Genomic DNA, 27,622 nt, shown 5'->3' on the forward strand with positions numbered 1-27,622 from the left:
TGAGCAGCAGTTATTTTCCATTAGTTCAGTTCAATTGGAAAAAACAATGCTTAATGGGCTTTGAATCCTGGGTCACTGGTGACAGAATTAGACAGTTTTCAGATTTATGTAATTGCTGTCATATGCAGTTCTGTAATTTGTCACACCGGCTTATTTCCTATGGACTTTTACCATTCACCTCTTCTGTGTTTTCCTTGAGCTGTGTGGCGAAGCTGGGATCCAGGGCTCCTGAGCAAGGTGCCTTATGTCTCAATAGCAAAGCAACCACTGGCTTTGACCAGTGAAGCCATAATCCAGTCCTGGCCCCTCTCCTTCGCTCAGGACCGCAGGTGCTTTAGCAGCCTCCCGTAACCTCCACTTTCCTGAATATTTGATGGCTGCTTTGTGTTCTTCCATGTCAGTTATGGTTCTGATGTAAATGCACACATTCTTTCATCCATTTGACAGGACCGACTTTAGAAGAGGGGAAGGAAGCAGAAGGACGTAACCAAATGCAAAGTGACCTGTAGTGATTAAAGCAGGGGATGCTGCAGGCAACGTAGGGAAATGTAGTCCTGATAAATGATTAATCTTTATGACTAGAGAAAGGAGATAAACAACACAGGCTCAAGACCACACGTGGAAATAAAACATGGATTAAAAGTAGCAAACAAGACAGGCTTAGCTAACTTGTGATACGTGTTCCACACAAGCATGTTTCTTTTCATATTTTCTTCTTTATTCTGTGCTTGTATTCCTTTGTCTGCATTTTTTGTTGGCAGTATCATATATTTCTGTATCTGAGGCAGACACCAAAATCTTATATATATGCATTTTATTGGGAATTTTAGGACTTAAATCTTAGGAGGAAAAAGTGAATTTGAAGCAATTTACCATCAACTGTACCAGTTTTCACCAGCTCTTCTCCTTCCTCCTCCACTGGAAGCTTGTTACAAGCAATGGTGGGCTGGTTTCCTCTATATTTCATAGTGCAGTGTAACAGTATAAATTCACTCCATCAGCAAGCATATTTTCTTATATTTGCTTTTTACAGGGAATGGTATAGCAGAGAATGCTGGTGGCAGATAACTTCTTCAGCTGTCACAGGAAAATTCAAAGTAATCTTCCAGAGAGGGAGCAATTTGAGGGAGCTCTTCAAGAAATTTTCTTGATATTGTGATATAGCAGGAAAAAAAGAGGCTGAGTATATTCAGTCAACAAAGTCAACAGCATATACTCTTAATATTCAATCATATACTCTTAATGTAGGTACTTCTCAAGTACTTTAATGTTTAAGGACATTATGTATATGTATTGAATGAGAAAGCTAATCAGCAAGAAATTCCTGAAGCAAGAAAACACAGAAAAACAAAGATTGCCTTACCTATGTCATTTGTGTCAGTTCTTACGTAATTGTAAATTAAAACATCCAAAATTTGATTAGTTACCCAGATAGCATGGGAGAAGTTTGTATTTTGCTTTTTTTAAGACAATCTGAGTAAAGTCCTGTTCTCATTTTTGCTAGCTTGAGAAAGGAATCAGAGTTCAGTGTTGCAGCTGATATTGAGGCCAAATTTATTAGTTACGGACAGTACACCAAGACAGAGATGGTAGTTTAGATTGGTGGGTGTTAAAGCACCTTCACTTACTCAGTAACTAGTAACTCCTCAGGCTTCTGTGAAGCTTCTGGAAAAGTCCTGAGGGTGGGCCTAACCTGGGAAAAGTTAAAGGCTATATCCAGACTGACTGGGAATTACGAAGGAGGTTCTTCTGGGGAAAAGGTCTAATTAAACAGGTGATCTTCTCAACTTTGCAGTACTTAACCTCTCATTTTAATATTGCACTTACATGTTAATAGTGGTTAGTATGTCATAGTGTAGTGGGAAGACAGAATAATCTGTTCCTTTTTGACTTGTATGTAAGTTCAAAGTTTCTTTTACCAGTTGTTGCAGAGAACCTGATTCATTTATCAGACTTACACATTTGAGAGTTATTTGTCAAAACTGATCTCACTCTGCATCTTTTGGTTAAAGTTGATTGCACATGTCAGATTAGAAAGAATGGTAAATATTCTTTTTAGACGAGTAACATTGATTGGTGGCATTTTCTCTTTTACGTAGATTTATATGACCATGTTGTCTTGTCATGTAGGCTCAATAAAGGCCTGTTTTCAATCCCCAATTTAGCTAACACCACTGTATGTAACAGCTCTGAATTAATGTGATTTGTCAGTAGCAATAGGCCACAGTGATAACCAGAACACGCTGCTACATCTTATTTTGACTGATCTATGAAACAGCTTTGCCCATTTATTCTTTTGCGCGACATAATGAACAGTCTCTGGGCTTCTACTTTCATGGCAGGTATTGAGCTGCTAAAACCTTCACTAATTTACACAGTGGTTTATCTTTTCTCCAGTTGACTTCAGGGGCAACTCAAGAAGCTGCACCATAAAACTTAATGAGTTCAAGCATGCTAATGTGTCACCCAACAGAGCAAACAGTGCATGTTTTGCAATTATTAGTAGTCACAACTAGAAGGTGATTTGGGCACTTAGAAGAGAGTGGTTTGCAATATTATGATCACATAGATGTATTCCAGCCATTTCCAAGAAAATAGGCTAGAAAACCAGATTTTTTTCTCTCACACCAGAACTTTTAAATGTTTGTACTGTTCTCCTAGGTTCCCATTTTTTGGCCACTGAGTTAGAAGAGTATATGGAATGTTAATGCCATTTACCCTGTTCTTGGTGCGTGGTCTGTCGCTCTCGTGAGTACACTTAATTATGAGCCAGCCACCTGCACCATCTCTTAGTCTATCTGAAAGTTTCTGTATTGACCTTTTATTGCCAGATGGTTTCATTTTCAGTGATGACAACACTGTTGTGTGCTAACTGTGTGAAGGAGGTATGTCAAGTGGCTACAAGAGCAGTTCCTCAGACCTTCAGCTTACTTTGTATTGCCTGCAGCTTCTCAAATATGAGCAGCATCTGGGCTGCAGACTGTATAAATTGGGCTAGAAGTCTGCTGCCTGTGATGGCTTCTGAAGGGTGCCACAGGTGTGGAGGTGTATGTCTGATTAAATGCATCTCTGTGTCAGATCAGGAGATAATAACATCTGCTCTGTGAGCATAGGATCGCGGTGTGACAGGAAGGGACAGTAATGGCACTGTAAACCAGCCATGTCATCAACTCAGAAAAAAGGTTAAAGGCATGTGGCAGATTCAGTTGAAAGGGACAATATGTGCAACATAATTTTCCTCAACAACCACACAAGTATCTACCCAAGGTAGCGTCTACCAGAAACAGGCACTTTGTTTGCCATCTTACCATAGTAATTCTTCTGAGAGGTGTTTGTCACAACCTTTTGTTTCTTGTTGATTTACATAATTCACACAGGTTCCTGGGGTGAAGTTGGGATAAATTGTCACAGCCATGTATGTGAAGTGAAAAGTATATGTCTGCACTCTTTATTTTCCATTTCTCAGTTAGGTGTGTGCTCCCTTCATGCAAAAGAAAGAAAACCTTAAGAACACATGCTTGTCTGTCTTTCGAACTCTCTAGAATTAGCTTGTCATGAAATGTAAAACTAATGTGTAGTTGTAAAAACCACTGCCAGCATTTTCCTCACTAGTGGCTGATGGCTAAGTAGATTTAGAAATGAAAGGGGTTATTATAAAGTGATTACTGAATAGCTAGGTATGTCATTTTAAACAAGCAACTAAAATCTCTGTTGCAGATTCGGAGTGTAATCTTGTTTGTATCATTCATACTTAAAATCTGATTGTGATTGTGGGGGAGTAATCATATAATGTAGGTAATTTGAGAAAAATACATCGAATGATGTTTTTCTTTCATTCCTTATTTAAATCTATTAGAATTTAAATGTCTCACCATTCAGAGTATACCTATAAAATGACAACATAAAGAAATACTATATTAAATTTGTGTTGGTTCAGATTTAAATTTTACTATAAAGTGAAAAGTGCATACCAGCTCTCTCATGAAAGAAAACATTGTGTAGAAACTAACACTTAAAAACACTACTAACTTTACAAGGGTGTTACTGATGATTAAAAGGGTGTTATTGATGATTAGACCAATATGTTTTGCAACTGTGAATGTCAACCTGAAGACATAGGCCTCATGGGATATGTGTAGCCATGAATTGGAGAATAAGAGATGAAAAAGTTAAGGAAACTCTCTCATGCAGGATTATATCACTCATTCACAATTTGGTATCCAGTGCTTGTAGTAATAAATTACTAAAAGCTTAAATCCAATGCATCATCTGGTTTCAAGCAACAGCTGCACTTATTTTTTGAAAGTGGTGAGCTGATGCCTTGGGTGCTTATTAAAATATGCTTTCAACAAGTCTTCTATAATTGGCTAAATATTGTGGTTCTGCCCCAAGAATTCCTATATTTTTAGCTTGTGTTTCAGCTAGAAATATCACAAATGGAATTCTTCTAGTGATAAGCTGGTATTAGTACTTACGATCCTTCCTGGAAAATGTAGACCTCTACTGTATCTCACATTGGAATTTGAGGAGAAGAGAGTGAGGATTCAAGCTGGCTCATTTTAAGAACTTGGCCTATTCACTTTGCTGCTGTGAGCCATCAGTACGTATTTTGTTGTTCTCTGAGCTCCCAGATTTTGGAACTAACCAGTTTTGGCCATGAGGTATGGAAAAAAACTTGAGTGCTATGTTCTAATGGATTAGAAGTGAGACTTGAGAATTAGGATTCCACGGCTTTTGCTGATGCTTTGTAACCTTCAGCAGATAATTACTTTCTTCTGAGCTTCAAATTCTTTGTATGTAAACTAGGAAAAATGCTCTTGTCATACCTCATACAAAGACATAAGGTTTAGCTACACAAAACATCTGTATATGATAAAACAAAACTGGTGGAAGCACTTGCATCTGGTTCCACACTGAAGAAGAATGGTGTTAGCTGCGATCTTACTGACAACAGGATAGTTTGGGAGATGCTAGCTTTTCTTTTTTGCCCAGTAGACTGCTGGCATCTCTGGCAGAAGAAGTAAGCTGAGTATGAGCACATGCCATGAGTGAGAGTCTTCCTGTTCTCAGATGCTGGGAAGTGGTTTAGTTCACAGGCAGAAACCTATCTGTGGTGGGGTTGCCCTGAGATGTGTTTTTTGTACTTGAGTCTTGTCGTGTTGGCACTTTCTCTCCATTGTGACGCTATGAATGCTGATCATGTTAGTAACGGTGCTGAGGGAAACGTATTCAGGAAGCTTATTCCTGCCTCTCAGTGCTCTTAAGTCTGTGATAACTTGGAAGGATGCAGAAGGGATCCCCACAGGCTACTGCTCAAAGTTAGCATCCTGGTAACTTTAGGGCATGTACACCCTTGTGTTCATCTTCCTTCACTGGCATTTTGACTGTGGAAGACAAATGACTAGAATTAAAAGAATATAATTAATAAGAAACCTTTTTTTCCCAGAATCTGCTCAAAGAAAAATAGACATAGTCTCGTTTTCAGCATATAATACACGTATATAACTGATTATTCCTTCCTCTTTTGGATTGCAGGTAATTGTCATTTCAGTTTTGCTGTCTCATAGCTCTTTCTCTCATTAGCGCTGAAACTCTGCAGGGCTTGCATCCCAACATTTTTTAAAGTGTCAGGGAGTACGTTTAGAAGACCGATGGAAGTGCTGCTTTTCTGTGGGAGGCATCTATTTTTACAGAAGGAGGGACATGTTCTTTTGGAAATGCTATTAGCCAGTAACAGTAAAAGATTGCTAAGAATTTTAAGTACTATAACTTGAAATCTTTCCAGGAGGTGCTGGGTGTCTTCTGTGGTCATTTACTTTTTCCTGAATGATCTCAGTAAGTATTGTTACTGATTTCCATGGCTGCTCCATGAAAGGGAGTAGAGGTATCCCAGATGAAACCAGTGTTCGAGGTTTTTTTAAAAAATTTACAATTATTCTTTGCTGCTTTTAACATTTTTTCTTGCTGCCACAGCACGCTGTGTTCTTAGCTATGTAAAATGACCAACCTCTGATGTGCCCTTCTTTACTCCGAGGGCTGTTTCTGGATCTTCGACAGCTTTGTGCACACTGGTAGCTTAGTCTTTACCTTCTCTTTAAATTGATTGGACTTAGCAGGACGATGACATCAGCAACGTAATATTAGGATTTTGATTTTGCTCATTTTATGAGTCATTTCTCCCTTTTGTTTCTTTGTTCGTCTTCTCTTTGATTCCTTTCTTCTATAACCCAAATAATGGACAGTCTGAAAATTCATAAGAGTAAAGTGTCCCTTTTCTTCCTCTAGTCATATCTACAAAGCAGTTCTTTATATTAACAAATTTGGCTGCTGCTTTGAATTTGAGATGCAACTGTGTAAAACCAATATGTTTCTATTGACTGAAATAAAAATGTGTTAGAAAGCTGTGAAATTACACTACCCAAAATGTTGTCCATTCATTCTTTCCTCAATGCACTCTGTAGTTTTTGGTAAATTGGAATTTGAATAACCCTGATCTGTTACCAGATTTGATAAATCATGATGTATTTTGAGGAAAGAAGAGCTTTTTTTGAACTCCAGTCTTTTGTTGAGGAACTCAGATGAAGAAAAATAAGGTATAAAAACCCATCACACCATCCAGTTGAATGTGATCTTTTACAAAACTGCCTGACCAAGTTTGCAAACAGCCTCAAATTGTTTGCAGTCATTTACAAATTGCATATCAAATCAGATCAAATAAGGACAAGCCAAATGAGTAAAATGTTTTACCTACATCGTTTGGTGTTGACTATATGTGTATACAAATCTTGAGATTTGTTTTCTAAAAACAAACCAAACATTGTTACTTTGATAGCAACTGGCTCACGAGTCATAGACTCTGTTTCCCTATAGATTAAATGATATTTCATTGCCTCATGATCTGTGCCCCCAAGGCATAACATAATATCTAGAGTACTGAGGAGCACCAGTGCATCCGTTTATCTGGAGAACTGCAGAGTAGAGGTCGGCTTTATAACCTCTGCAGGGTGGGCTTCTACTGAGTAAGAGGAAACATGGATGAAGTATGGTGTACATAAATACATAGACAGTAAGAGATGTGATCTCCATTGTTAAAATTTTTTTCAGTGTTTAATGTTTTAGTTTTCTCTGTGGGGAAAAGTGAACTCTACACGTCACCCCCTCGGCTCTTCTGTTTTGTTCTTCCCTGGAAGGTACTTCTGATTCAGTGAAGTGAATGACAGCCTGAGCACTTTTACCAGTTCTGGTGAACTCTTAGAGCATGTGTTTGACTTGACTTACAGCATAAGTAGTCTTGTTTGAAACAAAGCACGTGTCTTAAATTGTCTGCTGAATCAGATGTGGCCCTGATTTAGTGTGCAATCAAGTCTAAAGTTTGTATGTGCTTATGGTCTCCATCACTGTAGTATGCAAGTTCCTTGCAGGCATTCATAAAATTATATGCAACACCCTCTGATACTGATGGTAGAGTACTCTGACTCCTGCTTTACTCAGAGGGAATTGATGTGAAAAGATGTTAAGTGAGTTGAACAAGACCACTTAGTGAATCTGTGATAAAGGCTGTACATTTAATTATCATTAATTTAATTTTGTGTTTAAAAGAGCTGTAGTGGACAGTATATTATGATTCTGTTTTCATCTTAAGTTCATGTATTTTCTTGTTCTGCTCATCCTTTACTTCCTGTGGATGAACAATAGAGTCCAATCTGGAATTTAAATCACAAGAGTAGTTACAGAGCTAAACCACACTAATAGTTTGCCTAGACAAGAAGTAAGTCCTTTTGTTCAGATGTCTTTCAGATGGTACCTAACACATACCAGATGTCTGCAGCTACTGGAGTATTGTGGAGTGACAGAAAATGACCACGCCACTCCTTTCTTCATTTCTTATTTCAGTAGGTTTGTGCAGTCTGTGGTGAAAAGACAAAACTTCCAGTTTGAGTTTTCATTCTAAACCCAAGTTTTGATAATCAGTGACAGGATGCTAAAAATACACCTAAATGTCTCTGTGATTCTGAAATTGAGTTTCTGAAAAAGCATTGTGCTTGTGGTAAGAGGTAAAGTATGAAGTTCCAGAGAAATGAGCTGTGAATTGCAGCTGCAATGGAAATTGATCCTGTCTGTCAGTCTCTACCCCATATTCTCAGGAAAACAGAGCGGACCAGAGAAGGAGCCAAATTCACCGATTAAATGGGATGCTGAAGTGCCAGGGGCTAGAACTGGTCTTGCTGGTCCCTTGGGTCGGAGCTGCAACTGTCAGACTTCACTGCCTGATACCCTGCTGAAGCTGGCAGAAGGAGAGCAGTATGAAAACTGCTGCAGGCGCTGGCAGGGGAATTAGCAAGAGCTACCTGGCTAAGCTTCAGGCATGACAGGCAGTGCACTCCTTTGGGAGGAAAACCTCTTCTCTTATGAATTGCTAGGCATTATTTTCCCCATTCGCCTCATGATTTTGGACCAGTGAGGCATAAGAAAATAGCTGGAGTGCTGAGGAACAGCAGAGGCTCAGTTTACCCGAGTGCAGAGTGAGTGCAGAGGTCTGGCTGTGTAACCTCTCTGCAGGTGGGCCTTTACCAAGTAAGGGAAAAACAAAGGTTCAGCAAATAGCTGTTGTGGTATCTGAGGTGTGCATGGCATTATGATCTCCTTATTCATCTTCTACTCTAAAAAATGTGATTTCATTTGTGATTAGCACTCTGAAATGACACTTCTCAATGTAGCTATCACCTTACCTGATACAAGGTGACAACAGCAGACCATTGCTAGGAAGGCAGCCTTCAAGTACTACACAAATAGTGTAAGGCTCATGAGCACAACAGCAGCATCTCTATAGAATGCTCACCTTTTCACCTGAAGTTGGGAACTTACCATGGGGAAGACATAAAAAGAAAATAAAATCAACTAAATGAAGTCATCATGCTGTAATTAATTCAGCTTTCCCATTTAAGCCATAGTCATTAGCTTTCATTCTTTTTGTGTTGCTTATCAGTTTTCTTTCCCCAAGTATCCTGCATCCTTCATGATGAAGAGCATACACTTTCCAGTGTATTGGAAGCAATGCACTGTGCTCTCAGAACCGTATCACATTAAATATTTCCTCTGGGGTATACAACAATACCTCCAGAGAAGCTCAGTGCTGACTCGAGCAAACGGAAACTTCTTTTTCTGTCTTTTGTTGAAATAACTGCTATTTTTCCTGGCTGTTTTGAGTCACAATTTTTTTTAATCCAAAAAACCCCATTGTTACCTTATCCTTTTTTTCTGTTTAAAAGTGGACGTGTTCCCTTCATCTCTTTCCCACTTACTGTATGAATTAACTGAATTTAACCAAAAATTGTCATGTACTTGAACCATATAGTTCTGTTATGACTGAGAACACATCTATATAGAGCAGATGAGAGCTAACATCCTCAGGTCTTTAGTGAAGTCATGTCTGATAAATGAAGAGTGGTATTGGAAAGAAGATTAAAGCAAATAAGTAGTGGTTCTTCAGGAATTAGGTTTATTTGATGAAAGCAATAATAAAGCATCACTAGCCACATCCATTTTGAGAATTTAGAAGTGAGGTTGAGGACACAAAGTGGGTAAATTCTTTGGAGTACAGGCCTGTATCTTCAGAGGCTCTTTCATGGGCAAACTGCTTTGGAATATTCAACCTTACATTCTCAGTAGACATCTCACATAAACCAGAGGTTATCCCACCTGGTGCATCATATAAGTTCTTGCTATATTTTTCCTTAAATGTCTTTCTCTGCTGTGTCCCAGGGTTTTTTTGGGTCCTACCTCTCCCTTTTTTTTTCCACTAAGTGCTCTCACTGACTGGTTGCCACACTGTGCTTACCCAACGAAGGGTTCATTAGGGCTGTATTAGCTGCATAATCTGAATGAACAGTAAGAGAAACAGAGATGAGCTGTGTAGCTGTCTGATGCTGTAGATTACAGAATCAAGTCAGGAACCAAAGCAACCAGGGTATTTGCCTTGTCTGATGAGCTTTGTCCTGTGAATCTCAACAAAAGCTGCATTGTCTCCATCTTTTACAATTTAATCTCTTTTTTCCCTTGTCTGTTTTGTTAGAAGTGAAAATGTATCTGTCATTCTCATAGCAGTGACTTCAAGATTTAACTAGAGGGCTAACTTGTACTTTTTACTAAGATAACGTGACATAAGAATATCTTCCTCCTGGGCAGAAATCTTGGATAGGTTTTGATACAGGTTTTTTTGTACAGCTACTCAATATCAGTTTTAAAATGCTACAGATTAGTTTTATGTCTCTAATAAAATGATTTCTCAGCTCCCCTGTGAATTTTCTGGTGTGTCTACTGTGGAACTAAGCAGGCTGTTCCATATTCTTGCAGCTAAGAGCTTTGTTCAGCGGCTTAATGTCGTATGTCAGGGTCACCTGAATTTTGTTGACTTTCTTGTCCTATTTAGCCCATTCAGATTGCATTACAGTTACACAATACCCATCAAATGTCCTTTGCTAGTCTTAGTCTCACCTAAATGAAGAAATACTTAGAATACTTATAGGATACCAAAAAAAAGAAAACTCCTTTTTCATGAAATTTTTATCTGAATTATCCAGAAGTAAATGCTTAAGGAAGACATGAAACTCATAGGACTTGCCAGTCTTTGAGGTTTGCTTCTCCTTAATCTTAACTGTTGTAGCAATAAAAATATCCCAAACACACAAATTCTTAGCTGGGGTATCTGAGTGTGGAGACAGGTAAATGGCTCTGTAGTGGTTTGTCCTTGGTGAGGACATTTTTACCAGTCTGTCTAGTCACTAGAAAGGAGACCAGGATTAGATCTGTTATTGAATTTGTTTTGCTTCGCCATTTTGTCACCAATTGCCAGATATTCCACATTGGTGATCAACACTGTTGGGTAGCAGCAATTAATGAAAGAAAAATGAGCTGGAGTATTTGAAAGGGGAAAAAAATACCGTGCTTTTCAGATGTTAGAGAGAACAAGCAATTTCTTAACACCTTTTCTTCAAGGAGTTGAGATGAATAACATCTTTGAACAAATTTCAAGCACACAGGGATTTTATTAAAAAGTAAAGAGATGAAATCCTGTGTAAATTGTTTAGAACATTCCCACTGAAGACATGTTGATTAATAAACATAAAAGAGGGAAGATGCATATTAATTTGTTTACGTATAAGAGGCTTCTAGCTCATTAAAAGTCTTCTAAGCATTTAACTAGTAAAGCAGTGGATAAAACCAGACATTGTCTTTAATCTTGTTGAGGGCTGCAGTATGAAAAAACCCAGATTATTGCTAAATATCTATAATAGCTCTATTAATGACAGTGTTTTGAAACTGGGGGGTATGTGTCAACTCAGTGGTTTTGCTGTGACATGGTGGAAATTTGAGTTCACTTTTCTCTTCCAATTGCTGAGACCAGTAGGACAGAAAGAAATTTAATTTCATCAAACCACAATCTTTGTTTCTTGCATATAGATATTCAAAAGTTCTTGGGTATGATTTTGTTAGATGTGATTTATGGCTGGTTATCAACTGGAAGGTCTCTAGGAAAGCACAGATGCGGTAGGATATCAGCCGGTGTGCCTCCCGGCTGCTTCTTTTGATTCTTTGCTAAACCACTACTACAAACCGAGGTATTTGCACTGTTTAGTTTAGATGTGGTAAACAAAACAAAAATAAAAAGAAAGAAGGTGTTAACAACTAATGTATATGGGGAAAGAACCCTATGGGCTATTTTAAAGGAATCGGAATATTAACTTTATGTACTGGCCAAATAGAGATTGGGTAATTGCATTCAGTCTGACTGAAATGAATAAGAAATAGCTGAAGAACCTCCTAACACGTTTTCTTTGTATAAACAGTACTGGGAGGAAATCACCATGGATTTGCAAATCTTGCCTAAAATTATGTTTTCTTTTTTGATACTAGCTTTGTGAAGGTTTTTACTCACAAATTAATTTGTAAAAAAAATTTGACATAATCATTTTTTGCAAGCAACAGGTAGGTTAAAAAGTAAATGTCATTTAAACTGTGTCATGCACTTTGAGTTTAAGCATAAAAACTTTCTGGTATTTTGTTTGCTCTTCATTTTTCATCCAGGACACTTCATGCCTTTTCTCACTGTTTTTTTTCCTGATTTTTTAGAGACCTATACTTTTAATGTTATTTGAACTATAAAAGATAAAGCTATGAATTTCTGTTTCTGCTTATATATCGTATTTGTATAACTGTATAACTTCTTAGTGCTCATTTTACTTACTGTTATAATAAGAATAAATAATCATGCCAGAATTATGTTGGTAATTTTGCAGATCCAATGCGTGGGCCACGAAAACTAGAGGTGGTGGAGATCAAATCTAGACAAATCACTATTTGCTGGGAACCATTTGGATATAATGTCACACGTTGCCATCGATACAACCTCACAGTCCATTACCGTTACCAGGCTGGAGGACAGGAGCAAGTGAGAGAAGAAGTAAGCTGGGATACAGAAAGTTCACATCCCCAGCACACAATTACTAATCTGTCACCATACACAAATGTCAGCATCAAATTAGTACTAATGAACCCTGAAGGACGAAAAGAAAGCCAAGAACTTGTAGTACAAACTGATGAAGATGGTGAGTTTTTGTATTTACATATACATAGTACGTGCATGCTACCTGATAGTACACTTTTCTATATAAGTGCATGTTCCACTTTCACTAGAGTCTGTAACAGATATTACCCAAACTTCACCAATTTTAAGATAGTAAAGGGTCCATTATTGTAATGATCTTTTACATAACGTGTAACATCACACATCATTTAAACTCATAACTTGTGCCTCTTGAAAGTTCCAGTATCAGTTTGAAGCAATGTCAGGTGATTGCCCACAGTATCCTCATGTAAGCTTTTCTGTTGATTGATTAAATACTTGTTCTTGATTTGTGGTTTCAATTTTTCTAGCTTTGGCTTTCCAACCACTGTTAGTTGTTTATTCAGACGTATAATATATGAATAAGCAGACATATAAGTAACACAATATATTCCATATCAGACATCTAAATGTATAGATATTCCCTTCCATTTAGGAATATTCAGCTAATTTGGAGTTTTCAGATCTCATTTTTTTATTTTGAGCAATAACATAATTTCTAAGTCTCTTTTTTGAAGCATGGACAGCAGAATTGGCTACTGTGTCTCTGTGATGCTCTGGTAATATTGCATGAAAAGATTACACCATCTTTCTGAGTCCTCTGTGATATTATTGTGATTATACATGCAGAGAGTTTACTGGCACTCAGCTACAATACCAAAATGGGGCTTCCTTGTTGAATTGGTCATGCACCAGGAATAGGTATCACCTTTCCAGAACTAACTGTGCTGACGTTAGTGCCCTCTACAAGTATACCTTGGGTTTTTTGACCTTGCTTTTAGCCACTTTAAAATTCATACTGTTCAGAGAAACCGTATCAATTGACTGGCATTGCTTTATATAACAGTTCTGTCCTCCCCTCATTTTTATCATCTGCAATCTGAACAGAGATGGCTTTGTATTTTCTTCCAGATCAATGACAGATTTACCGCAAACATGTTGGAAAGATTTCTGGAAACAACTTCAGCAATGATGAGTTCCCTTCATAATAAATAATTGAAGTCTGTTATTTAAACCTATTAAATCATTTAATATATGCTATATTGGTTTTGTGTAGTACTAATTTCTAATCAAAATATATGATTGAATAATTCAAACAGTTTAGGAAGGTATAGTTGCTAATGCAACAGAATTGAAAAAGCATAGCTAACAAAAAATTGTTTAATTAGAATTAATTTTGCTGTCATCCTCTAATTTTGGTTCAATTGTAGGATGACAAAGCTAAATACCTGATGGTTATCTGGGCTGTTTATGTATTTTATCTAAAATTGTGCATATTTTCTCATTCCCAACCCTCTGGAATTTTATATTATTCTGAGACTATTAAAAACCAGCTTCAGTGGTTGAGAGAATACCTTGGACAGAAATTATAACTTTTAAGTATACCACACACTTTCATTAAGGTGCGTAAATGTGGATGTAACACAACAGGGTATACTGACCCAAATAATTATCATAATTTTTTGAATCACCCAGTCATGTAGGTTGCAAGGGGCCTCCAGAGCTCATTTAGTCCAGCTTTTTCCTCAGAGCAGTCAAGTGAGAGCAAATTGCTCAAGGTCTTGTACAGCTGAGTTCTGAGAATCTCTAAAGATGGATATCCCACAACCTCTTTGCCAGTGTTTGAACTCCCTCATGGCATAACTGCTCAGAGTTTATAACCTTCAGATAATTTTAGATGATTGCCACAGTGGTTTTCTATACTTATTTACACTGTATTTAATTCCTTTTACATAAATCATTAACCCCATCATTCAAATTTAGTTTTGTCGGTTCTCTACTTGGAAGCAGGGTTTAGTGCCCAGACTGACTTATGATTGCCTAAAAGGCATGATCTCACGGGTCCACACAGGACTGGTAAGCCGGTTCAGAAACCATCACTTGTGTCCTTAGAACTTCCTTTTGGTAGAGCAAGGGACTCTGAGGAGACCTATGGAGAGGTGATTATGAAATCTCAAACTGTGTGAACTCCCAAACCAACAGCATGGAGGAGTAGGAGGAGGATAGTGCTCTACCGGACCTACAAAGGGGAAGGAGTCACCAGATGTCTTGCTTGCACATCTTCCTATTCTTTAACCATTTGGGTAAATCTCAGTGAGGGATCTGAGAAGTAGTTTCAACCGCTGCAGCAAGTAGTTTCCATCTTCTTTCTCTAGCATGTGGAAAATGGTAATTGTATCTTCTTACAGGATTTTCACATGTAGTTTGTGGAAAAGTGCAAACCCGTTAATGCCCGTTGCCTCACAACAGTCCTGCGTGCATTTTTCAGAATTTTCTTTTCACATTCTTTTTCAAGTATTGTTACAAAAAGAAAATGTCCATGTGCTGTTTACACATCTTCTCCTCTGAAAACTGTGTTGAGGTTGGCTCAGGGATAATTGTTGCAGAACAAGCAGGAACCAGAAGTAGATACCCAAAAGCCATTGACCCAGCCATTACCCAATACCCTTTATCAGAACTTGCTGATATCCCTGACTCTTCAGAGGTCATTCTTATAAATTAGAAGACTTTAAGAAAAATTAATAAGGTCAGATTTTCAATTTGGCTGCTTTGTACTTTCTTTATGCTCTTCCTGTTGTAGGTCTTCAGGCCTAGTGTCAGTGAGCATCACTGTTCTATGCAACATGTGGCTCATCTTTCAAGCTAACCATTCTAGTTCATTTTCTTATATGAATGTTTAATATGTTTTTCACTAGGGGTAGTGACACTATTGATAAGTGACTATCACAAGTAGATTTTATTTGCAAGAATTTATATTTGAGATATCACCAATTCCTTCTTACACTGAAGGTGACGCATATATTTCCCTAATGACACTATCACGTTAAATAAACCATTCTCCTCCTGAGCAACACTGATCTTTGCTTCAATCTTGGGGAAATAATAGCAGGTGGTATTTCCAAAGAGTTTAGATACAGTTGAGATGGTTTATTCAGAGAGAAGAGGAGGTCGTATATGGTTATGTGTGATCTCTTTAACAATTCACAAAATGCTGTGGAATATGCACTCTATCGCAACAAGGGATTTAGACATGACGGACAGATGGGTTTTATGCCTCAGCTGTGCAAATATTAAGCAGTGTGTGTTTTGAAGCTTTTCTTAAAACAGCATTTTTTCCTTTTTTTATCCATTAGTCCCGAGTGCTGTGCCACTTGAATCTATTCAAGGAAGTACCTTTGAAGAGAAGATTTTTCTTCAGTGGAGAGAGCCAGCACAAACATATGGTGTGATTACTTCATATGAGGTACCTAGCATTTTGCCATGTTTTAATTTTTATGTATAGATTTGATTTTCAGAAGTATGCAATTAGTAAGGAAATTATTTTTTTCCAGTTTTTGTAAAATGAATATTCTTTTTGAAGTTAGTAGCACTTACGAAGTAATAAAATCAAATATATAATGTAGGAGTGAATTACTGCAGGACTCAAAATGTCCCTGGGTTACCAGCTTTAAGAAAACTATTTTTAGAACCATATGATACAGCATTCTGTCTACTAATGTGGATCAAATATTTAAAAGATTGAAAGACAGATCTTCATGATTTTTTTTAAAAACAGGAGACATAACACAGTGGTGACAGTCAACATAACTTTTAAATCAGACTTATTACAGGAAGCCTATTGTAATAGAAACAAGCAGGCATAATTAAAAAATCTAGCATTTTTTAAATGCAAATTCAACAAAATTATATGTTGTTAGATGTCTGAAAAATCTCTGCTTTCCCTCATGTGGAACCTCTGCCTGAATACCTTTTAGAAAAATTGACAAAGGACTGCACAGATTAAGCTGTCAGACAGTAATCACTGTTAAGCTTCTTACCTGACCTTACTACAAAATCTGTATTGAAATGCTTTGTTTAAAAAAAAAACACCTAAATGAGATATGGTGTAAAAGAAAACTTAAATTGAACAGTAACCTATTGATACTGTTTTGAAAACTATTTTATTGTGAGAGAATAAAATGTTATGAAAAAGTATGGATTGATTTTTTTATAAAGGTAACTACTTTCCAGCTAGTTCGACAGTTGCCTGTCTTCAGGGATCAGAATGTTTTAGTTAATGTATTTTTACTGATGTCAGGCTTTATGTGCATAGAAACACACAGTGGTGAATCATCTTTCTGTATGCATGTCTAGTTACATTGCTGAGGAATATATGCACTGTATGCGTGCAGTTCAGTCTTAAATACGTATAGGTACATAACTTCATCAGCTGTAATAGGAGTTTTGCAGGTGTTTTCAGAGATAGAACAGAATCGCTTGGCCAGACTTTTTAAAGGTAGTCAGGACTGTGCAAGTCTCTGAACATCAAAAGAACCTATGATGACAACAGTGAGGAGAATATTGAAAAGGAAATACTGGTATCTCTATACTGTTTAGCCAATATGCCTCAAAGCAGAGATGGAGGGAGCAAGGCAATCGGTTAGATCAGAAACTTGCTTTAATTAGTTTTTAAGTAAAAGATTCCAAAAGGCTGTTGCAACCAAACCGTCCCTTGTTCGAAAGACACCAACTCAGCCCATATCCAGGTGACTGGATATGAACAGACACCTAGTTGATGAAGACTTGTTTGTCAGTAGTTTTTCCTCCCAGATGTTTGCTTATAAGCCTAAAATATTTCACTAAGTTTTTATAAATACGGCTGCCAAACTAACTGGAAGCCAACAAACACAATGAATCACAGGAACATTTTACCTATTTTAAATGTGTATTTCAGTTGAATATAAAAGCACTCTTCAGATATATTTTAGCTAACTGAAGTAGCTCACAGGATAAGATCCAGACAAGTTAGATTAAATATAGGTACCTGTGTTTTATAAGTTAATTTAGACTATTCATGATGTCTTAGTAGGCACTTCTCTGGCTGATCTTTGTGCATCCAGCACAGCTCCAAATCACCCAGGCCTGCGAATTGAGATGCCTGGCTCCGGCCTACGCCTCGTTGCAAGCCAAAGCTTAGACAAAGAAGCATCTAAACCTTGTCTGTGTATACATTAACGATTCTGATCTAAAAAGCATAGCTACTAAAGCTACTCTTATGCAAACATATGGTATACTTGGTATGTTAGTGAAAATTGTGTTGCTCATGGCATTCACCTTTCATAGAAAGGCCTAGTAGGTGAGCACTGACCTAGTAAGGGGGAAGCCTGGGTAGGGCACAGTTCAGCTCAGTCTCACCTCTGTGGCTGGTAATTCTTACTCTGAATACCTAACTTTCTATGTTGCTAAAAATCTCATCACTTAAGTCTGTTTTCTGAAGCCAGGTATTATTTTTTTTAGTGCCAGGAGACAAGTCTTTTAATATATGTGGTGGGGAAAAATGTGCATTGAAGTATCAGATATTAAAGTATTCATTGTTATTGTGAAATTAAATGCAAATCCAATTATTTTACCAATATTTAAATGAAAAAAACCTTTAGATGAAGAAATGACATAATGATAAATTATACCATTTTGCTCCTCTATCACCAGTACAGGTTTACAGGTGTAGGAATAAAGGGATTAGTCCTTTGGGCAAGGTTTCATCTAAATTTGATAAAAATAATCAATATCCAGTGAGAAGATGACCCTCATGCTCTTTTTCTTTCATCACTGCAAAGCTGAACTGGCATTAGCTGTGGTGGACATAAGAAATTAATTTTAAAAAAATAAGTGGGAACAGTCTTACAAGTCAGAGTAAAATACAGAAACAGTGGAAGTTCATTTTAACCAGGCAAAACACTTACTTTTGCGTGATCCACGGAAGAACTTATTTCATTGCAGAACATCAGCCACTTAGCTATTTAATAGCTAAATACTGGGGGAAAAAAAAAAGAGAAACTAACATAGACTGCAGAGTCTCTGATAGTCTGGTATTATTCTGAATAAAGCTTAAAGGGCTTTTTGGAAAATCCAGTTAAGAATCACAGAAATACAGAAAACAGAGTTAAAGGGAGGTTCAAGAGTTCATTTAGCTCACATATCTGTGGTAAAGCAGGATCAGATGTATATAAAACATAATTGTGGTGTAGTTGTCTAACGTGTCTTTCAAAATTTTCAAAAAATTTATGACCCACTACTAGAACAAGCAGACATAACAACATTTACCATCGGAAAGGTAGATTCTTTTGGGTAATAGGTAACCTTAATTTCTTTACTGATAAAAGTTCAGATATTTGGTAGTGTAATCTTCTGTCTTCTCTTATAACTAAGAGGGTTAGTTGAGCATTAGTTCTAAGACACTTTCAGCTCAATTTATGGATGAGGAGTTGTAGAAGATCTGCATTTATCTACTGAAATAATGTTGGGATTTATCTAGATGGTATCAAAGTTTTTATTACTAATTTTTAGCACTTTACTGATGTTCTATTAGATGGGTTATATAAAAATCAATTTTCATTAAGTCAGTGGTTTTAGGGAACTGCAAATGTTTAAGGTGTGTAATGCCAGTACTTAGATGTTAGTTTGTATTGTTTTATGTGTCTTCTTAATTATAATGATACAGATTAAATATAGCAAAAAGAATGTTAATTATCACTTTATATAATAAGAGTGTTGGAATTATTCGCATACCAATGAAACTTTAAAAGTAAAAAGGAGGGGTGAATAATTTTTACTTGTTAATTTTTTAATGGATTTCTTATTTTTAAATTCTCATTACAGTGCATGGAAATCAGTAATTAATAGAAGAAACGTGGATCAAGTTTTACTGTGAACTTACATTAACATTTCTAATGAAAACTAAAAATACTGTTTAAATCAAAGAAGGAACTGAGGATACAGTATACACGATGCGTATATTACTTAACATTTTATCTCTCATTTCCTCCAAATGAGAATCTAACCTAGGTACAATATAGTAACCTGAAAAATTCCAAATTAGCAATTACAATACCTTAGCTTCAAACTAAAATACAAGCTTTACCCACTTTCTGAAAAATTTCCATTAAGCTCCCCTTATCATCTTTTATTAATAATCTTATTCAGAGCAAAGTGTAATTATATTGAAGGCAGCTGGAACTGGAGGCTACACCTTCTGCTATTCACTTACCTATGTTTACCTGGTTGTTTTGATTTTGTTATTGTTGCTGATCAAAACCAAGAGTAAGATGAATTCAAAAAATGACACTGTCAAAGCCAGCATCTTGAAGGAATTAATGTAAACCTGAACCCATCCTTTAGAGTTGTAATCTAGCTGCCTCTAAGTCTCTGTATCTATAAAAGTAATAACTCATACCAGTTATGGCTGAGTTTCTGTGTGCCTTCATGGGCTTCGGGATTTGAAGAGTATAGGAGAGTAAGATAGCTTATCATAAAATGTCTGACAGCGCATACATCAGAAGGGTTTACTGGATAAAGATGCAATCTCTGTCCATCTGCTAAAGACAGTTTATAACTTTCTTACTCTTTTGCAGATCACCTACAAAGCAGTCAGTTCCTTTGACCCAGAAATAGATTTATCCAATCAAAGTGGACGAGTCTCAAAGCTAGGAAATGAAACGCACTATCTCTTTTTTGGACTTTATCCTGGCACTACCTACTCTTTTACCATCAGAGCCAGCACAGCAAAAGGCTTTGGACCTCCAATCACAAACCAGTTCACCACTAAAATATCAGGTACTTGATTAAAGAATATTATTGTTTGCTTATGGTAATGGCATGGGTAATGCTTTTGTTGTTCACTTCATCTTTAGGACTTAAGAAGCGGCAAATTGAAAAAGTAAAATACATGTTCATCCCTGAAGATGTCAAAGTGACATACATTAACATATCTGAATAACTTCCAAGTGCTTAAGTATCAGCTCGTACTTTGAAATTCCTATTCACAACTGTAGCTATCGCCCAAGAAACCCTGTGAATTGTGTGCCTGCAGTTAGTGCCAGATGCTGTTGCAACATTTAGCATAGGCTTTTTGGACATGAGGATGAGGATTCCATTCAGAGCTTAGTCAGCCTTGACATGATTCTAAATTAGTACAGTAACGGTGCTGGAAAATCTCTTTAATGACCCATGAATAATTGAGAGCAGAGCAGAAATACTGTATGATTCGCGCTCGCTCAGCAAGTGCAGCTGACTGCCAGCCTGCCTATGTTCCTAGCAGGCGTGTGGCCTGAAGTGGGTATGAAACAGTATTAGACAAGAACATCAGGGCTAGTGGTTTTCAGATAACAGTAGCATAACTCTGTCACGTCTGCAGATCCATGAACAGTATTTTAAAGCCCTTCCAGAGGCAGAGGCAGAGGAATACCTCATTTCTGTAGCTGATGGGGTGCAATACTACTCCATACACTAAAATACTTATGTAATTGATGACAAAATGTTTTGCAAAGTTACAGCTGAAATCCCTTTACTTTTCACTTCTCTACAGTCACCTTGGGAATTAAATTGACAGCTTGGCTATGGCCCCTTGATAATATTTACAGAAAGTTACCTTATCTGTTTGCGGATAAAGGAAGACATTTGGGGACAAAATATTTTTTCTCTTTTACTCTCATTCTTTGTACTTTTCTCCATCACTCATTTTCTGTCCTCGCTGGAATGAAAAAGAGTAACAAGTGTTAATCAGAAATAAAGCAATTTCTTTTTTTCTTACTATAGTATAAGACAGTTAATGCAAGGTGGAAATTATGGCCTATACAGGTGTTTGTTGAGGAAAAAAAAAAGTTGTTAATTTTCAAGTTAGAAAATTATTCTTTATAGAATGTCTAAACATAATTGACACTGTTCAGTAATGATGGGGTTCATTTTCCATCTCCTTTCCTATACTGAGCAGAAACTTTGTCAGAAATCAGCTTCTGACATAGCAAGAGTTACTATCAGTTAGGATGGCAGAATCAGACCTTATTAGAAAGCAGGGAGACTATTGAGATTGGGGGAGAACCTGGCCATTTGGGAATAGTGCTGGGTCTTAAATTGTTGTGCTTTTCCAAAGTTGGTGTGTCACTAACAAAAACTCATGAGGGTAAACACGACATTACAGGCATGCTTGGGAATGAGACTTGCCCTCCAAGCTACCATGTGGCGAGGTTCTGCAAGCTGTCTTGTCTGCACCCCACTCTCTCATTACTTCATGTTAGTAATGAACTAACAGGGATTATTTGAATTCCCTGAACTAACAGGGAATATTTATGGCTTGTCTTTGGGTAGGTAAAGCCAATCTTTTGATGAATTTAAAACAGAAGCAGAATGCAAACATCTCTTAGTATAATTGAAAAATCACAACTGAGATTTTAGCTGTTGAATATGATACCCTCTTTTATGGTACCCACTGTTATTGGCCTGTAATCTCATTGCCTCACTTTCTGAAGGCTTTTGATGTGGTCAGTGTTCTTCATTGTGGAGACAAGTGAAACAAAAATGTTGAGCATTTATAGTTGAAAGGTTTCACTATTTTTAGGGCAGATGAGGTGGCAACAGTGCATTCTGACCAGTTTCTGAATTGAGTCATTGTGCCTTAGTTTGTCTGACTCTAGACTGCATTTTCATTTGAATAAAACACCCTTAATTTCCTGTCTTAAGTGTTTTGAGTAGTAATATTCCGTTACTGTAAATAGTTGCCGTATTTCATTCTACAGCTTTGTGATTGGCACTGATGGATGGAGTGATCTGTATGTAAATACGTATTACCAAAAACAGATCTCGTAGCAGTGCCTGCTATCAAAATTGATGGGCACTCTATTAGAAGATGGTTTTCTGTTGCATATAACTTTCTGAAAATTCAGCTGTGCAGGCCGAAATTTTGTATGCTGCCTTTCATACTATGAAGACTCTCATCCCATTTCAGGAACACGGCTGACATAATGAAAAATTCTGGTGATTGATACCTTACTGAAGTGCTTTCAAACAGGGATTTAAATATTTAGCAAGAAGAGAGACATTATTTTGGGCCATCACTCTGAAGATCTGTCCAGTTTTGGGCCATTTGTAAATGTTGCAGTTTGCACACAGGTAGTGGAAACTTGACAGAACTGAGCAGCAAATGTCACTGTAGATGACATCCTCACTAATTAGATTTCAGTTCTCCAAGCTTTTAGAGCCTTGCTTGTTGGTACATCAACTCACTGTGGCCCAACACAGATAGCGTCTCTAAGAGCCTTACCTTTTAGTGCATCTGAGCTTTCTGCTGCTGAAGACCAGGCTGTCCAGTTGCAAAAACTGTGAACAGGAAGAATATCTCCTGTTTTCTGTGTTGATTGATAAGCTCCTTCTCTACACATGGGCAGTATGGAGGAGGAAGACTCCTAACCTAGACAGAAGAAAAGTGTAAGAACAGGTAATGTCCAACTATCTGTGGAGAAGAGATAAAGTAGCCAGGACTGAAAGGTTGGGCTGGGAGAGCCAGAGCTCATGTCCTGGACAGGAAGACAGTTTTGGTAGAGGAAGCCTAAGATTAGTAAAGAGTACAAGCAGAGACTCAGGAGTCATGAATTAAGATTACAAGACTTGTTAAGATATGGGCAGGAGACCAAGCACAAGAAATGACACAGTCTTCCAGAAAGATTCAGAATTCATACAGCTTGTTGAAGATACGGTTACTCTGTGCTTCCCTTATTTTCAGGTTGGTTAACTTGAGAATTGGACATTATGTGAACAAGTTCTGGATAGTCAAAACTGCAATATGTGAAAATTGTGTTGGAATCTTAGACATACTGGGGAGTATTATGCCTTTAGGCTTCCCAAAGTGGGTACCCAAATTACTTAAAAAGATTAGTCTAAATGTTTGTTCCTTATAGACAGGATTGTAAGCAGAATAAAACCCTCTCAGCTTACAAGGAGGTTTTTGAAGATTAGTTTTTTTATTTGTGAAGCATTTCAAAACTGGTGAACATCAATTAAAAGCGATGAAGGTATTAATATTTTCACAGCGGACTGAATAGTTGTGAACAAAAGTGTTAATGCAGTCCTTACTTGGATATATAGGACAATATAGATAAAGGAGAGGGAAGTTCCTGTACCTTTCAAGTAGATGCTGCTACTACTGGGAAGGTGAAAAGGACCGGAAAATAGACTTGAAAGAAAGACTCAGGTCACTGGAGCTATTTATTTTGCTAGTGGAGCCTACAGGTTGATATTCTCTGTATGTGGAGCATAATGTACTCTGAGTAACATCATCAGTATGATACACAAAGTATCCAGGGGCTAGAAGAGAAAGCTAAATGAAATGAGATGCCAAATATGTCTCTGTGTTCAGCATGAAGTATAATTAGCCATTGGAAGAACCTGCTAAAGAAAGGATCTTCTCCCCCACCAAGTGTATTTTCTTCTCCAAGCAGGAATTAGTTTAGGGAAGTTCACTGCCCTCCATTACTCCTGTGGTCAGAAAAGATCTTTGCACTGACCTCTTTTTGCTTCTGTAGCCTTCAAACCTGTTAATTATGTATCATCTTTAACAACTGGACACTAAGGATACAACAGACTGCTAAACAACGGATTAACCAAGCAGCCTTCTATCCAATATAATTACCAAAATGTGACTAGATGGTAGAACTGAAGTAAGCAGCACCAGGACAAGACAACATCCGAGGCATCATTTGTTTTAATCACAGCTGTAATTCCTTAATGAAGACACAGTTTGCAGGAGTGACAATGAGCGTGGCTTCAAACTAAGATAAGCTCTCATGGTGATAATCCTGCTTCGTTATTGTAAATTATATCTGTGGTGGACAACAGACACAGGACGGTTACAGCATTAGTTAAAATTCCAGAAATGTCAAATTCTGAGTGTATTCTAATACCACTGTCATACTAAGAAAGCTGGGCTCAGCTTCAAAACCTTCACATGCACATTTGCAGATGCTCTTCTTGAGATAACTTTTCATTTCCAAGTCATGGATTCTCAGTACTTTCTGCAAACTTACTCCCACTCATCTGTTTCCTGTCTTGAAATTGGCAGTGAGCTGAGATTTCTTTGGTGGGTTTTTCTTTGGTTTATTTTTTTGTTTTATTGTTTTATCCTGAAGTTATTTAACAGTTGTCTCACACTTGTGTTGTAACAGAAAGCATCTTAGACCTATAATACTGTCTTTATATCTGAATAAGTCTTTAAAATTACCTATTTAAGTAAAGATACAGCTCTTGAAAGAAAAAATACAGGAATAATGATTATTTTTGCCTCTTTTCTTCTTCTAGCACCCTCTATGCCACCATATGAACTTGAAACACCTTTGAATCAAACTGACAGCACTGTGACAGTCTTGCTGAAACCTGCACAGAGCAGAGGCGCTCCTGTCAGGTACTGGTGGAAAAATCGTTATAAAATTAAAACCAAATTGATTAATTTCTTGAACATGTTTTCTGGGGATTTTCTACACAGCAATCAGTGTCTAAATTCATGTCTGCATTAGCTCTAATTAAATTAAATAATTGAAGAAAATGAAAGTGCTTTGATGTTGAGTGTTCGTGTATTGTTTAAAGGATTTGATCCAGATGCAAGTGGCTTGTTCTTTGAAGATAAGGAACAAAGCCATAGTTCTGTTGTGTGGGTGGCTTCTTTAAGGTAATTGCTTACTGCAGTGTTATAAGTTCAAGGGCATATCACATTTTTTATGCTGAGCTACTGTCTTTAATATTCACTCTTCTTGTTTACTTCACAGGTTTAAGATAATCAACTCTCAGTAAGTTAGCCAGTTCAAACAATGTATACTATAACATTCATGAAGTATTTACATTTAATTGACCACGATAGCAGAAATAGAAAAAAAGATCAACCTGGAAAACCAGTAGCTCGGATTCTTTAGTGTTATAGAGTACCCGTTAATGAATTTCCAGTTTTGCAGAGCTTTATTTCACTGCCAGATACATGGTACTGTGTAAGTCCTTCATTGATTAGAATAAAAGGCGCCTGCTTTTCAGAGAAGAATACAGAGGAATGCTTAGATTATTTTGAATGAGAACCAGTAATGAGCTCAATACTCTGAATAAATGAAAATACAGATGAGAGAAATACAGATTTTTCATAGGTTTAGGATGTTTTCCCTTTTGCCTAATCATGTATCATCAAAAATGGGTAATTCTGTTGTTACTGTAGGAAAAGTTTCCACCTATAGTGAATGACTATCAGTTATTTTCATTGTGATGCTAAGGTTTTTGGTAATTTCTCTTTGTCTGGGAAATACAGATCTGGTATACTCATATGGGCATGAATGAAAATGAATGTTACTTGGCTTTCTTCAGATTATTCAGTGTTTCATTTAATCAGGTTTTTTTACTATACAACATATTAATTGTTGCTTTATATATTATATGTATGTAGGTCTGCATTTAGGAAATGCCATCCTGTTGATCATTCAGACAGCTTTTTAAAAAGAAAATATAACACTTTGGAGAAGTCTGAACCAGCTGAGAAAAAAATAGCAATTAAAGCAGATTTAATGAGACTGATTTAGCAGATCAGATTAGAAATAGAATGATTTGATGTTTGTCTTTCTTTATCTTGCAAAGCTATAGTGTAGCCCTTCTGAATTCAAGCATCTGGATTAAAATAATGCCAGTTGGAGTAATTGTTGTTTAAACACAAACATATTAGACCATTAATAAAAGAACAGTTGCATTCCTTTTATCTGCATCTTGAACTAAAGATGATTGACTCCTATAGCAGTAGTGACACATCAGAAACTTCACTGACAATAGAAGGCAGCTAGTTAGGAGATTAAAGTGTGCCAAATAAGGGGATGAGTGGTTAGGAAAATAAGAGGAGAGACTTAAAGTAACAGGAAGCTGTAGACCTGACATATGAACGCACGGCAGCAAATTTACTGAGGTCCTTTGCAACAGGTCTTAAACTAAATGCTGTCTGCAAACTCATAGTGTAAATACTGAGTGAAGTAGAGGATGAAAATTAAAGGAAGAATTTCTAATACTTTTATTATTTTATTGTGCATTACACTCTCCAGCACACTATCATTGCATAGCTTGCAGAACACATTCTGCATATGGGTTTTATCATCCTAATCTGTATTCATTGGGTGTTAAAAATTTAGTCGTACTTCATTTATGCACACCACTAAGCAAGATGCCTTGTCTATCGATTCTGCTACAACTGCTGGCTTGGTTAAGGCAGATTTTTGAAACTGCACTAATCTTGCAGTGTAAATGATTGTTGTTGTTTTATTGATCAACACATCAGCCGTGTCACATAAAATTCTTTAATTCCTGAGATGGATAAGGAGAGCACAAATTCTGCCATTCAAGTCAACAAAGCTAATACCTGAGGTCATTCTGAATTCCAGTGCTTTTCTGCGATTAAATTCTTTTTCTCTACTGAAATATGAAAAATCCTGATATCTTATACCTTATTTAGAATCTGCACACAACCACCACAAGGTAAAAGGAGAGAAAGGGCAATGCTGATTGTTTAAATGTTGGTTTAAAAAGCAGACTTTATAGAAATGTTCAGGAAGCTCTGTTTACAATGATAAAGTACACATTAATCATGAAGGCCAAATGGCACTCCAGGTCGTTTGAGAATTCGTAAGACTGGACATGATTAAAATGTGTTTTGTCAGGGTTCTAATACAACAAATACTGCTTGCTTCGCCTTCAATTTCAGTCCAGCATGTTTTATGGCTGTTGCTGTGTTTATTTCAAGGAGATTATTTTGGAATTATATGTCTTTAAAGCAGTAATGCATTCAGTAATGATGAATGTATGCGCTTCTTTAACAGCTGGCTAAGCTATTTTGATTTTTAGAATGATTGTAATTTGCAAGGCTTTTTTTTTAATTTAAGATGATGGCTCTTTGGAAATTGTGTAATATATGTCTTATTGTGGATGCTCTCTTTTTTTGAAGATAAATATTTGTAAGAGTCAGTACAGTTTTAAAGAATTTGCATAAAAAGAATGAAAATGCAGGTATTTTTTCTATGAGTGCTCTTCAACATCTATTGAGGGACTCACTCCTTCGAGGCAGTATCATTTGTACCTTTCACTTCTGCAGGGCAAGTTAGCCTAAAGTTTAAAAGACCCTGGGGCCAAGTTGTCTGCAGGTAGATAGATTGGTCAGTTCCATTTACTTCAACCAAGGAA

The 27,622-nt window shown here is 37.0% G+C and overlaps 1 protein-coding gene across 1 annotated transcript; it reads left to right on the forward strand.

Moving 5' to 3' along the window:
- Positions 1-12,297: 12,297 nt before the first annotated feature.
- LOC104544724 (receptor-type tyrosine-protein phosphatase mu-like) lies at positions 12,298-25,094 on the forward strand (the record flags this gene model as incomplete). The annotated part of the gene is made up of 5 exons (XM_010189664.1): positions 12,298-12,605; positions 15,757-15,866; positions 20,014-20,215; positions 24,728-24,910; positions 25,013-25,094. Coding segments are annotated over exons 1-5 (881 nt in total), but the record flags the coding sequence as incomplete, so codon positions are not given.
- Positions 25,095-27,622: the final 2,528 nt, after the last annotated feature.

This window comes from Mesitornis unicolor, unplaced genomic scaffold (assembly GCF_000695765.1).
Source record: "Mesitornis unicolor isolate BGI_N332 unplaced genomic scaffold, ASM69576v1 scaffold26568, whole genome shotgun sequence".
In the NCBI taxonomy this organism is placed as follows: Eukaryota; Metazoa; Chordata; class Aves; order Mesitornithiformes; family Mesitornithidae; genus Mesitornis; species Mesitornis unicolor.